Source organism: Taudactylus pleione, unplaced genomic scaffold (assembly GCF_031769625.1).
Source record: "Taudactylus pleione unplaced genomic scaffold, aTauple2 ptg000198l, whole genome shotgun sequence".
NCBI lineage: Eukaryota > Metazoa > Chordata > Amphibia > Anura > Myobatrachidae > Taudactylus > Taudactylus pleione.
In genome coordinates, this window is record NW_028284600.1 from 8,967,436 (window position 1) to 8,980,704 (window position 13,269).

At 45.8% G+C, this 13,269-nt stretch overlaps 1 protein-coding gene across 1 annotated transcript in view; it reads right to left on the reverse strand.

Annotated features, from left to right (window-relative positions):
- The window catches only part of LOC148518843 (disintegrin and metalloproteinase domain-containing protein 9-like), a 92,962-nt gene that overhangs the window by 39,631 nt on the left and 40,062 nt on the right, over positions 1 to 13,269 (reverse strand). Inside the window, exons 12-16 of the mRNA XM_088476897.1 lie at positions 12,333 to 12,504; positions 9,753 to 9,842; positions 8,677 to 8,872; positions 5,316 to 5,421; positions 2,200 to 2,374 (exon numbers count right to left, since the gene is read on the reverse strand). Of these exons, the coding sequence (XP_088333023.1) occupies positions 2,200 to 2,374; positions 5,316 to 5,421; positions 8,677 to 8,872; positions 9,753 to 9,842; positions 12,333 to 12,504 (739 nt within the window). The remainder of the gene's footprint in view (positions 1 to 2,199; positions 2,375 to 5,315; positions 5,422 to 8,676; positions 8,873 to 9,752; positions 9,843 to 12,332; positions 12,505 to 13,269) is intronic.

Sequence of the window (13,269 nt, forward strand, 5' to 3'; positions counted from 1 at the left end):
GCTTCCGTCTGGCCACTCTACCACTCAGGCCAGATTGGTGGATTGCTGCAGAGATGGTTGTCCTTCTGGAAGGTTCTCCTCCCTCCACAGAGTGCTGTAGCTCTGACAGAGTGACCATCGGGTTCTTGGTCACCTCCCTGACTAGGGCCCTTCTCCCATGATCGCTCAGTTTAGACGGCCGGCCAACTCTAGGAAGAGTCCTGGTGGTTCCGAACTTCTTCCATTTATGGATGATGGAGGCCACTGTGCTCATTGGGAACTTCAAAGCAGCAGATATTTTTCTGTACTCTTCCCCAGATACTTATATACATGTGATTTCTTAGGGTTTATTTGAAATTCAACAAACAATACACAGGTAAACCTTGCGCAAAACCTTCAATCGGGTTAATTACGGTTAAATGGTGATATAAATAACAACAGGGTACCTCCTGGGTTCACCCTGGGTGAACATTCTGAGGAGTAGCTGTTCCAGACCTAAGCTGAGAGGGTGGATTCTTGAGCCCAGTTGTTATAACCCAATATGCTTGATGGGGTTATTATACACCTTTAAGTCTGGTATGCAGCGTCATATCTTTTAAACACATTGTCAAAAAATAAAATTGTATCACACTATTGTGGCCCTCCTTTGTCTCCTTTTCTTATCGTTGAGGAACAAAGAGGCACTACAATGTGTGTGAAGAAATCAGCAAGTGACTTTTGAGACGGTAGGGCAGACCAGTGTATTTTTTAAGAAGAGGATTCAGAAGCATGAACGTAACTAATTAGAATATATTCTTACAGTAACATCCCTCTGTTGGACGTCATATATTGACTTCTTTGGTGGTTATAAGTATATCACCATTTAACAGTAATTACCCCGATTGAAGGTTTTGCACAAGGTTTACTTTTATGGGGTATTGTGTGTAGAATTTTGAGGACAAAAATTAATTTATTCAATTTTGGCATAAGGCTGTAACATAACAAAATGTGGAAAAAGTGAAGCGCTGTGGATACTTTCCAGATACACTCTATATCAGAGGTATTACTTGGTTGTAAGCAGAATAATACTGTCCAGGGACACCGAGAGCTGATCGGGGCCTGGGTGGTGGTGGTGGTGGGGGTAGATGGCCAAATCTAGGAGGCATGGCCTCATCCCCTCCAAAAGGGAGACATTTGCCCCCTCAGCAGTTGACCCGGGTTCCCACCCGACCCCTCCATCAAGCCCGGCCCATGTAATAAGTACCCACCTAACCCCCTGTCAGGGTGTACACAAGCCTGGCTTTAATTGATCTGTGTTAAATCCAACAGTGCAGAGATTCTATATAAATATAAATGGCATTGCTTGCTGGCTATGCATAGATAAGCTAATTAACATATTAATTAAGTTTTCGACCAATGACTTTAGTCAACTGGGAAAAATTTATCAAACCGTCTAAAGCAGGGATGGTGACCCTCAGGCCCGGGGGCCGTATAAGGCCCTCGGAATCATTTGGCTTGGCCCTCGGAGCTTTTTTCTGCTAGCCTCATCTGGATAGCTGGGTGCCTATAATGCCACCCTGTGGCCAGAATCTATACAGCAGTGCTGCCTGGAGAGTCCTTAGGATGCTTCAGACGGTCACTCCACTGCCCTTACAGCTCCCAGAAGCATCCTCCGGATACGCCAGGCATTGCTGTAATCACCCCGTCCCTGTGTGTCATCACACGGAGGGGGCGTGGCCTGTACCGGGCCCGCGAATAATGTTATATATATATCAAAATGGCCCTCGGCAGAAAAAAGGTTCCCCACCCCTGTTCTAAAGAGTAGACAAGAGGAGAAGTTGATCATAGCAACCAATCAGCTTCTAGCTAGCATCAAGTGCATTCTCCAAAACGATAAGTTGATTGGTTGCTATGGTCAACTTCTCTACTTGTCCACTTCTCTACTCTTTAGACAACTTCCAAAATAACTCTCATTATAACATAACCTATAACTTAGAACATTGTGGTTGAAATCATATGCACTTACAGTAAGGCATTGTTTTCATTTACTTTTTTTATTGTTATCATTTTCATATTAAAGAGCTGTAAATAACTTTCGTCGCGACAACCAATCGAGCAAAATAAAAAAGGTGTATTTTAAACAGCAGGACTTGCACATGGTATAAAGTTCTATCTACCTTTCATCTTCATTACACATCGCAGTAAAGACGTAAAACGCACGGGTGGCAGTTAATAGCTTACCTTGCCTTTTGCGCAGGCAGTTCCCTGGTGTACAAGCGCAGGGTCAGGTACATCGGAGCCCAGGTTAAAGTCTGCGCCGAGACACTGCTGTCCATATACGTTTTTGATAATAATGCTATCTGCCAAGGTAGAATCAAAGTTTCCCTTACATTGTATTTTCCCACAGAGAGTGTTTCTGTAAGCAGGAGAAAAGAGAACATTATAATATCTCTTCTCCACTTCACCTGTCTCCAAGCTTTGATAAATCTCCCCCATATGGCCGCCATGTGAAACTCATGTGATTTTGTAGCAGGAGAGGGCTGTGGTGACCCAAATCATGATGCCACCATGCTCTTCGCACCTGCCACATGGAGCTCCCAGATGGCAGTAGTGAATGGCTGTGTGTAATTGCTTACACACTGGGGTATACACATTCTATTATCTATCGTAGTTGTTTAGATTGAGGTTTAGACAGGGGCAAGCTTGTTAATGTAAGTCAGAATAAAAACACAAAAGGTGCTACACAGTATATGATGTGCAATGTACAGTGGGACGATCCAGTGTTAGATTCAGAATAGGGCTGCTGTTACCAAAGAGGAGCTGTGATTATTACAGCGGGGAGAACTTTTCCATCTGTGTAACTGAAAGTATCCACTCTGGGATAACATTTTACACTTTGTCTTTGATTTATGGATTGTTACATCTGACAAGTAATTCATTGGCATTTTAGCTGTTTGTTTTAACTTTATAAATCAGCCGAATCACATCCTTGCACCTTATTGAAAACCTGAGGTTACTGAACTGGCCTGATTTATCAACGACTTTTATCACTCACAGAGAGTGATAAAACTTGTTGCCTATGATAATGGTGCTCCAGCCAATCACCTCCCAACTGTCATCTGTTTGAAAAATGACAGTTGGGAGGTGATTGGCTGGAGCACCATTTATCATGCGCAACAGGTTTTATCACTCTCTGTGAGTGATATAAATCAGGGTCTGATGATTTTTTTTTTTTTTAATGATCTGAGTGATTTTTTTGAATGGAATTCATTACTGGATTCAATTAGGACTATGCTGACTTACAATCCGTTCACCCAAATTATTCTAGTTGGGAGAGGAGTCCCATTTATATGCACCTTTTTTTATGATTCTCTAACAAATTCTTGCTTTTAATATTTTCTTATGTATAAAATTGTTTTAAATTTAGTAAGATTTCTCTTGGTCCCGATTTGCATTCTCAATAAATTCCCGATTTGCAAATAAGTGTTTTTTTCACCTATCATTAAACTTGCGTGATTTCTTCATCTTTTGGGGTTGAAATTGGGTGGTTTAATGCCGCAAATTCACATCTGGCAGCAGGTAAGTATGTGACAGTGTGGTAGGTGTGCAATAAAACTTTGCTTTCTACGGTGTGTGAGTGATGTGTTTTTGTAACTATTTATTTTACAGTGGAGATACAGGTGCCGGACGCCTGCTGGCACTTGCAAAATGTGCAAAATGGCAGGCATGCTGGCACCTGTAGTTCCACTGTAAAATACAATAGTTGCACATGATTTGGCCCCCCCATTATCCCCACAGCCACCGCTTCTGGGGAAGAGCCCCAGGCTACAGTCTAAACTTGGGGTGCTCGGGAGGGGGGGACCCACCTCCCCCCGAGATCCCCGGCTTGGGCTGGCCCGGCTTGGGATGATAATGCTTTGGACCATTACACCCCGGTTGATTGGGTCTGGTGCTGGTTTAAAATATAGTGGGTACCTCATTAATTTTTTTCCTCCTATATTTAAAACCAGCACTGGCCCTGCAGCCAGGTGCTAATTCTTAAATTACGGTGGAACCCTACTTGTTTTGTTCCCCGTAATTTTAGGAACCAGGACTGGCTGACCAGTCTAGCGCTGGTTAGCCTTTTTTTGTGGGGGAACCCCCCGTAAATTTTTTTCTAAAAAAACTAACCACTAAAATATATATAAAAAAAAGAACAAACATTCTGCACATATGTCACTGATATGTGCAACCTGCTTGTTCAGGAGAGAAATTCGGGCAGTGAAATCGGGACTTCAAAATGGACAAGATCGACCAAATACACCATCAGTCAAAATGATCCTTTCAAAACCGGGAGCTTGGTAAATTTCTGATTAAGTGAAAAAAACGTCCGTTTTTGATCAATTCGGTCAGAGTTGAAAAACGGGGCAAATCGGGACCAATACGAATCTTAAGCTGGCCACACACTAGACCGACTTACATCCAACCATCCAACTAGTTGATTGGTTGGAATGAAAATCTGGTAAGGGATGAAAGCAAATGGTGATCACAACTAAAGGTAAGTAATTGGGGGCATGGAGAGGGACAAATGGAGAGACATGGAGGGGGCAAAGGGAGGGACATGGAGTGGGCAAAGGGAGAGACATGGAGTGGGCAAAGGGAGAGACATGGAGTGGGCAAAGGGAGAGACATGGAGGGGACAATGGGAGAGAAACAAAGGGTTTAATGAGAGAAACAGAGGGTTCAATGGGAGAGACATGGAGGGGGCAAATGGAGAGACATGGAGGGACAGTTGAGAGAGATAGAGGGTACAATGGGAGAAAGACGGAGGGGGCAATGGGAGAGAGATTTAGAGGGCATTGGGAAGAGAGATGGAGGGGGCAATGGGAGAGATATGAAGGGGCAATGGGAAAGAGATGGAGGGGGCAATAGGAAAGAGATGGAGGGGGCAATAGGAGAGAGATGGAGAGGGCAATGGGAGAGAGATGGAGGCGGCAATAGGAGAGAGATGGAGAGGGCACTGGGAGAGAGATGGAGGGGGCAATAGGAGATAGATGAAGGGGACAATGGGAGAGAGATGGAGGGGGCAATGGGAGAGAGATGGAGGGGGCAATGGGTAAGAATAGTACAGTTTTTCTCTTGCTTTTTTTTCTTTCTTTTTTAAATACTTATTACGTTCTTTTAACCCAATTACTTAAAACAGGACTTCTCAGTAATTATTTGGGATAAGGGTGCCTAGAAAAAATTATGGACACCATAAGGATGCATCGAACTGAAAACGTTTGTGAACCACTGGAGCTAAATGTTACTGTAGTCATTAAAGAATATTTTAATACAAAACTAAATGTGACCCATAATTTACGTAGACATTTACTTACGCAGGTGAGCATTTTATGTAAGATCCATATGCCATCCCACAGTTCCCATAACGATCTCCTTGAACATTGACAGTTTTAAAACATGTGTCATTCCCTTTGGTAGTACCTAAGTTACAAGGCATTAAAATATCAGTCAGTATTACTGCAGAGAAGGAGAACTAAACACAAAATGATCCAAGGGTGGGTCAGGTGCGCTCTCTAGAGACGTGGGAGAAGAAGGTTGTGTATGCGTGTTATGTAGTGATTGCGTGGAAATAAGAGACGGACAAGGAGGTGCAGGGCCAAACTTTTTAATGAGTAGGTACAGTGCTGCTCTGGAATGGTCCCGGGGAGGCAAGGGGGGGGGGGAGAGGGGTGTGAGGTGGTCTCGAGATGTGACTGACTTGAAGGCGAAGGTCGGTGAACCCTTTCAGGGGGCTCCTTACCATGCGGTTCTTGACCGGCACATCTTGCCTGCTGGACCTATGGTGTCTTGCGAGCAGTCAGATGGATGGTGGAAGTCAATATGTCCGTATAGGTTGCTGTGGCGGCATCTCGCACGGTTGAGCATGCATATAACTTACCTACCAGAAAGCTGCCTTGGAGGTGGCGTGATGGATGCGGTGTTGTGCGCAGGGGCGATGCCTGTCTTGGACGAGCGGTGCCGGTGCTGTGGAGGCGATGCTGCGGTCTATGTCTCCTCTGGGGGGGTTTGCTTCCCCTTGATGCAGGTGATGGTATGTTCAGTCTGTGGATGGACAATGCCGGTGGCGGTTCTCCTGTGTGTCAGGTGCAAAGGCGACAGGGGGGGGGCAGTCGCGCTTCGTGCTGCAGCTGACAGTGCGCGTGTGAGCGCGAGGGGGGTGACTCCGGCCACAACCCGAAACACGTTGGAGACCTAACACACCTGAGCTACCCCCTCCACCTCCAACCAAGGACCCAGCCACTCCAGCTACCCCCATCGATGCTGTGACCGGAGTCACCCCCCCTCGTGCTCAAACGTGCGCTCTAAACTGCAGCAAACCTCCCACAGGCGAGACATAGACCGCAGCATCGCCTTCACGGCGCCGGCACCGCTAGTCCAAGCCAGGACAAGACAGTCATCGCCCCTGTGCACAACACCACTACCGGTAGGTGAGTTACATGCATGCTCAACCGTGCGGAACGCCGCCACAGCAATCTATAAGGACATATTGACTTCCTCCATCCATCTGACTGCTCGCAAAACTGTAGACCACCATAGGTCCAGCAGGGAAGACTCTTTCCACCGACCTTCCCCCCCTGAGCCAGTCACATCTCGAGACAACCTCAGACCCCCCCCATACTCCCCCCCCCCGGGACCATTCTGGAGCAGCACTGTACCTACTCGTTAAACGATTTGGCCCTGCACCTCCTTGTCTGTCTCTTATTTCCACGCAATCACTACATAACACGCACATACAACCTACTTCTCCCACATATCTAGAGAGCGCACCTGGCTCACCCTTCTTTCAGTGTGCATTATTAGCAGGACTAGGTACCCCTACAACAGGTGCAGCACTCTCCCTTACCCCCCTCCCCTACTTCCCACACCACCACAGATACCAAAACACACATTAACTACCCCCAAACTCACCCCCCTACATCATCTACCCTCCCCCTCGTTTCACCCACCCACTCCACTTCAACTTCCCACCCGACACCCACCCTGAGCACAGCCCACCCTATCGCCCCCCTCACCTCTTCCGCCGCCCGCCACCACCTCCATCACCCTACCACCGTCCTTCCACCAGCACCCCACCCCACTCACCCACCGTCTACACAAACATTGAATGAGCACGGTTCACAGTCATTGTCTGATCATTTAACAAACTGGAGCATTAACACCAATTTGATGTTTGTAATTAAACTTCTGGGACACCCATGTGACCTGAAGTTTTCTCCAGTCATAAAGCCAAACCCACACTTCCTTATGGGTTCCAAAAAAGGTTAAATAATTATAGGACCCTGTTCAGATTACTTTATGTTGGATTTAACAGGAGTTTAATAGATAGGAAAGTAAATGTTGTGACCAGTGCTGGATTAATGGTGGGGTGACCACGGCAGTCATCCAGGGGCCCCCACACACTGTGCCAGAACATGAATCATCTTTTCCTACTGTGTCCGGCTCCCTCCAGTCCCTGCACAGATTAGTGTCGCATTGCAGACGTCTACTAATAATGATGCAGTGAAGCTGTTATTGCAATTCTGTCCCACCCCTAGATGAGGCCGTGCTAACCTATGCTGCAGCAGGCAACAAGTGAGCAGCACCTGCAAGCGGTGGCATCAATAGGTGGGCGCGGGCCGCACCAGGCTGTCACCCTCGGAGGGGGTGACACCAAAATGCTGACTCCTCTGCAGTGACAGTTGCCAGGTGCTGCAGTGTGACATTCTCCTGCAGCACCCGGCTCCTGTCATAGAAGAGGAGCCGACAGTGCTGACAGCCCAGTATCCGGAGACAGCCCAGCATCTCCGGTGATTCTGGGCTGCCCCCTGAGTGATGTTATCGGGATCCCCCGTGAGGCCACGCACCTTTATTTAGGCCACTCCTCCTTTTTGGCTGAGCGAGCCATCAGCGCGTGGGGGGGTGTCCAGAGTGTGCATCAGGTGTCACCAGACCCAATAACACCGCTGCCTGCAAGGCAGGAGCGAGGAGTATCTATATGATGTAACTATTTAGGAGGATGTAGTACATACTGGGAGCAGTAGGAGGACAACTGACCTGCTCCTATTTCTCTTTTTAGTTAAATGGTAATCTCTTACGCTCTTCCCCCCAGCAGCAAAGCCATCATGTCGGCCTCTTTCCATTAGTCCCTTCAGTCCCCAGTCCAATTCTGTGTGCAATATTAAGGACAATAGTTTTCAATATTGATTTTCAGAATCTGCAAATAGTGCAGGATTCCCAGATTTCCTTCCAGACTCACATGAGAAATAAGGATGAGGGGGAAATAAGTCACTAATTAGCCTTCAATATAGGTGGGAGGACCTTGAAACCATAGACCCATAGTAGGTCAATGTTAAATGAATGTACCAGAATTATTGGGACAGAAGGACACAATTATGTAACCATGTGATAATTCCTTTGGAAATGATCATTTGCAATGTTGAGATATTTTATATTGATTTTTATTTTAACCCATTAATAGTTTACGTTGCAAATTAATCTAGCAGCCACGTAAAAAGTAACCACTATTCCTCTGCGTAACTGACGATCCCCAGATTTTCCTCCCTTCTGATCAATGCTATAGAGATCATGAAAATACATTGTTTCTACAGGATTGATATACATGACTTTAGTCAGGTGATCCTCACAGGGGACATGATTCAGTTTCTAACCTATTACGGCAAAACAAAATGGACTTACCTGGGCCAAAAAGAGCCTGGCACTGCGCATCGTAGTTCTGACATACACCGCTATAGCAATAAGACTGTGAGTTGTTGCAAGGGTATCCGTTCATTACATACACATCTATGGGGCACAGGGCATAGGACCCATTACAGTACTCTGGGAAGTCACATAGATTAGCAGAGGGGCGGCAACTGGTGCCTCCGACCTTGAACTGCAGGTAAAAAACAACAAATCAATCAGATCCTTTACAATTTTGTTTCCCAAAGGGTAATAATCAGTCAGTTCTTTATCAAACTTTTTCAATTGGCCTTCCTACTCCAGAAGACCTGTTAACTCCAATCTATCCTTAACACCTCAAAAAGAGATGTGATGGTTACTTTGCACCTCTATGACCAGACCTGCCCCTCATAAGGTTCACATGGGTTGCTGTTGGTGTAAGTTACTTATTAATTACATAGTCCAACTAAATAAATGCCAGACATATTTAAACCTGCAGCCCTTCCATGCTGTAGCTTGATACACAAGCACAGTGTTGCCTGAAACGGTGCAGCTGTTTTGCTGGATGCCTTAATAAACCCATGGGGATTAACTTCCACCTGCTCTCCAATTGTTGCTTTCACAATATAAGACTGAAAATGGGGCAGTTACTATTATACCCATATCAGTGGGGAGCCATCAGTAGCAGCTTGCGTGTAAAGTGCAATACAAATGCCATTCAAAAATCTAAAGCTTGGTACACCGACCTATCTGACGAATGGTAAGTGTATGCACAGTTACCAATCATCTGTCTGATGTGCCAGACTTGACAGCTCAAATGGGCGGGCACTTTGAGCTGTCAATCACTGCCGGGTCACCGCAGCATGTGTATGTGCGATCAGTGGGTTGCCCCGTACACACCAGCCATCTGTTGTGCTGCATAGTAGATCGGATATGTCTGTGAATGACGTATAAAGTAATCCAAACCCTAATGAGCAAAGCGCTGTGTACCCTTTCTCTTGGTTTGTAATGAATAGGTACATTTTACAAAATTGTACAATGCTACTCAATTTGTGAGTGCTTTATAAATTTACAGCATCAGAAAGAACTTTCACCTTGCAATTGTCACAACATAATCCTTGGGCACACTGTGATCCACTGGTTAGCCTGCAGGTGGCAGCATTGCAACATGTGTTCTTGCATTCCTACAACAAAGTAAATAAAATCCATACGTTTATTTGTGCAATGCACTTACATCGAACTATGGGCCTGATTCAGAGCCGCTCGCTATTTGCGGTCGTTCGTTTGAAAACAAGGGGTGGCTATTCAAATGAACCGTTCGCTAATTGCGTTCTGTTCACGCCTCTAAGTCTGAGCGAGCAAAACTTGCGGTTGTAATTTTGAAAAATACGCCCCCTGACCGCTCGCATCCTACATCATGTCCGCTATTTATTAGATTAATCGAGTACATCGAACAGTGTATGAACTGGTCGCTATTCTTGTTGCTGGTTTTTTCAACCGCTATTTTGCGAGCATTTCGGAGTAAAAAAAAACCAAGTGACGTGGTCAATGACGCTGCTGTATTAATTATGCACTCCCTTAAAACGCCCGTTTTGACCTTTAAGCACGCCTGCGATCTAATTCCACACCCCCATTTTCAAGCACCTTCCCCTGTTACAACCCACATACGCCTCCCTCTGTCACTCAAAATAGCAGGCATTCGCTATATAGCGAACAAACGATTTTAGGCCGCACTGACTGGTTCGCGCATGCGTATTAAAATCCGTACGCATGCGCAGATGTGCGAACATCGGTCAGAACGAACGAGCGGCCGCTTACGAGCGGCTCCGAATCAGGGCCTATGTTAAAACTCTAATTTATTTAACAAATTTTGAGGGAAATTCCCTGAAAAAGGGACATTTTCAGTGGATACCAACAAAATGTAAGCATCCCCTGATGTATTACAGAGATTCCACAGCAGATATCGCAGGCCACATGGGTTTCTGTGTTGGGCTGCTATATTGTGAGATTTACCAAGCTGCTTGGCCCGGGTAGCTAATGTAATCTTAAATTGGTGTTTGCCATTGTAGTCTATAAGCTACATATCGCAGAGTTTACCGGCAGAGGTATCCTCCAGATCCACTCCTGTATGCATGGTCTGATGACGGCGCGTGTACAGTAGGCAGCCAGGGGCTCCCGCAGAGCAAAGTAAAGTACTTGCATTAGAGATCACTTTGGAGCCCCCTGTCCTTGCATGTCATTTTTAATACACCCAAACTGTACAGAATTTAATTTCCGAATGTCAACAGACAGAATGCTGACACATGAAATCAGGGTTAGTGTGATGCTGGGTACCCACCAGATGATTTATTGTTCATACAGCTGATGAACGATCTATCGTCCCGGCCATCTGTAAGTGTGCACACCTAATACATCAGAGAGTTACGTCTTTTACCTACATCGCATCAGCCATGCTGCCTTGGCTGATGTGATATATCACACGTCCACACCTTGTATTGTGTGTACGGATGATCAAACGGCCACACAAAACATTGAAAACGTCATCAAAACTGGGCGGGCATAGGTTCTTCTGAAAACCCATATCATGCAGTGTACATGCACACTATCATTGGTGGGATTGTTTCCTGCATCATTAAGGGGTCTATATACTAAGATTGGGGAGAGATAAAGTGGACGGAGATAAAGTACCAACCAATCAGCTCCTAACTGTCATTGTTCAAACACAGTCTGTAAAGTGACAGGAGCTGATTCATTGATACTTTATCTCCGTCCACTGTATCTCTCTCCAAGGCTTAGGACATAGGGCCTGATTCAGACCGGCTCGCTAAGATGCAAACGCTTGCTGCTGCCGATGGTATGCATTCGCTCGCTGCGCATAGACAGCCCAGCGGAGTGAGTGACAGGAGAAGCCGTTTGTAGGTAGTAATAGGGGCTGGCCATTAAAAACGGGGGAGTGGAGGTGTAAACGCAGGCGTGCCTGAGCATCTCAACAGCGTTTTAGATGCGTGCATAATTATAAGACAGCATCATAGTACACGTCACCTGGCTGATTTTTACACTGAAGTGCTTGCGGCAGGGTATGGTCAACCTCAAGCGCTGCGATAGCATCCGATGTTACCCGATGTACCTATGGTTGCATGCACTTCCTGGACATGACGTTCACAAGTGGGCGTCTTAAGACAGGCTGGTGGGTGTCTGCAATCACTATGTGATCGCTCGCTAAGAAATATTGGGCGTGCTAATGCATTGCTGTGCGATATTGTTGTGCGGTAGCAATGCCTACGCAATTTGCATACACAGCATGCGAGCAATCGCATCTAGCGAGCGGCTCTGAATCAGGCCCATAGACCCCTAAATCGGATGGTCGCTCCTCACATGTTTCAAGTGTGTACCCTACATTAGGCTGCAAATAGGGTTAGGGTAAGGCTACGATTAGGATTAGGGTCAGGCTAAAATATAAGTGTCAACATTCTGTCGATTTCTCATTGCTCTATAACACTGTAGTGGAGTAGAGGGTGGAAATGATTAGCCGAGCTGTTTAGCATGTTATGCAACCTGATTAGTTTGTTAACCAGGCTGTATTTCAAGGAGTCTCTCTTGGTTCAACTGAGGGGGTTTAAATAACCTATAGCTACGGGTCAGATTCTCCTTAAGACAGAAACCTGCTATCTTACCTGTGGAGATCCGCAGTCACACTCTTCTCCACGGTCTACTACATTGTTCCCACATACAGGCACACTGAGGACCTGGTTTGGATCCGGGGGATTCAGAAGGCAGACGCCACCTCCTTTCAGGATTAGTGCCTGAAAATCACTTTCACTGCAGCTGCTGAAAGACTTTGCGCCACTGAAAGTGATAAATATTTCATTTTAGGTCTGAAGAAATGTCAGGAATCAAACAGTTTGTTCTATGTGTTTAAGTCATGCCTAGAGGAAGGCAGACACATTTATCTCTTGTTCTGTAAAGGGGTATGTAACACACATCCACTGTTGAGCCTTGGTGATGATGTTTAGGCACCTATGTGGTGGTGTAGTTTGACAATTGAGGTAAAACTGTCCTGAATTCTGCTCATGTGTGTGCATTCATGATCACTGGGAATGACAAGAACTGGGCACAATGTCAAAGATCACAATTTCTGGGTGTCTGCAATCATCATCAGTCAGCATAGCTTTAAATACAGCGGCTTTCAAACCTGCAGCAGCAATCATCATCTACGATTTTGTAGAATGAACCAATGTTCCCGAGAACGCCTCAGTGATGTCACTAATTCATGGTGAACAGACTGGCTGCATTCCCATGACTATTGGTTCAGTCCACAAAATGGCCGCCATCAAAAGATAACAGGTGTACCTCAAGTGGTCTCCATATGCAAATATGATGTTAATCTCTACAGGTGACAAGGCCTATCCAGCACTCTTATACAGTACCCCTGGGGCATGAAACAGCAGGTTCTGGAGGGCAGAAGAGTTGGAAGAGAAACAAATGATCCACCCTCACCTGGAGAGAGACATCTGCAGCTGGTGCCTCCATTATATCAAGAACCAGAGTCTATTCAGGAATATCCGTCTACTACTTTGTGCTTAAATTAACAAAGTAGGGGGGCAATCGAGT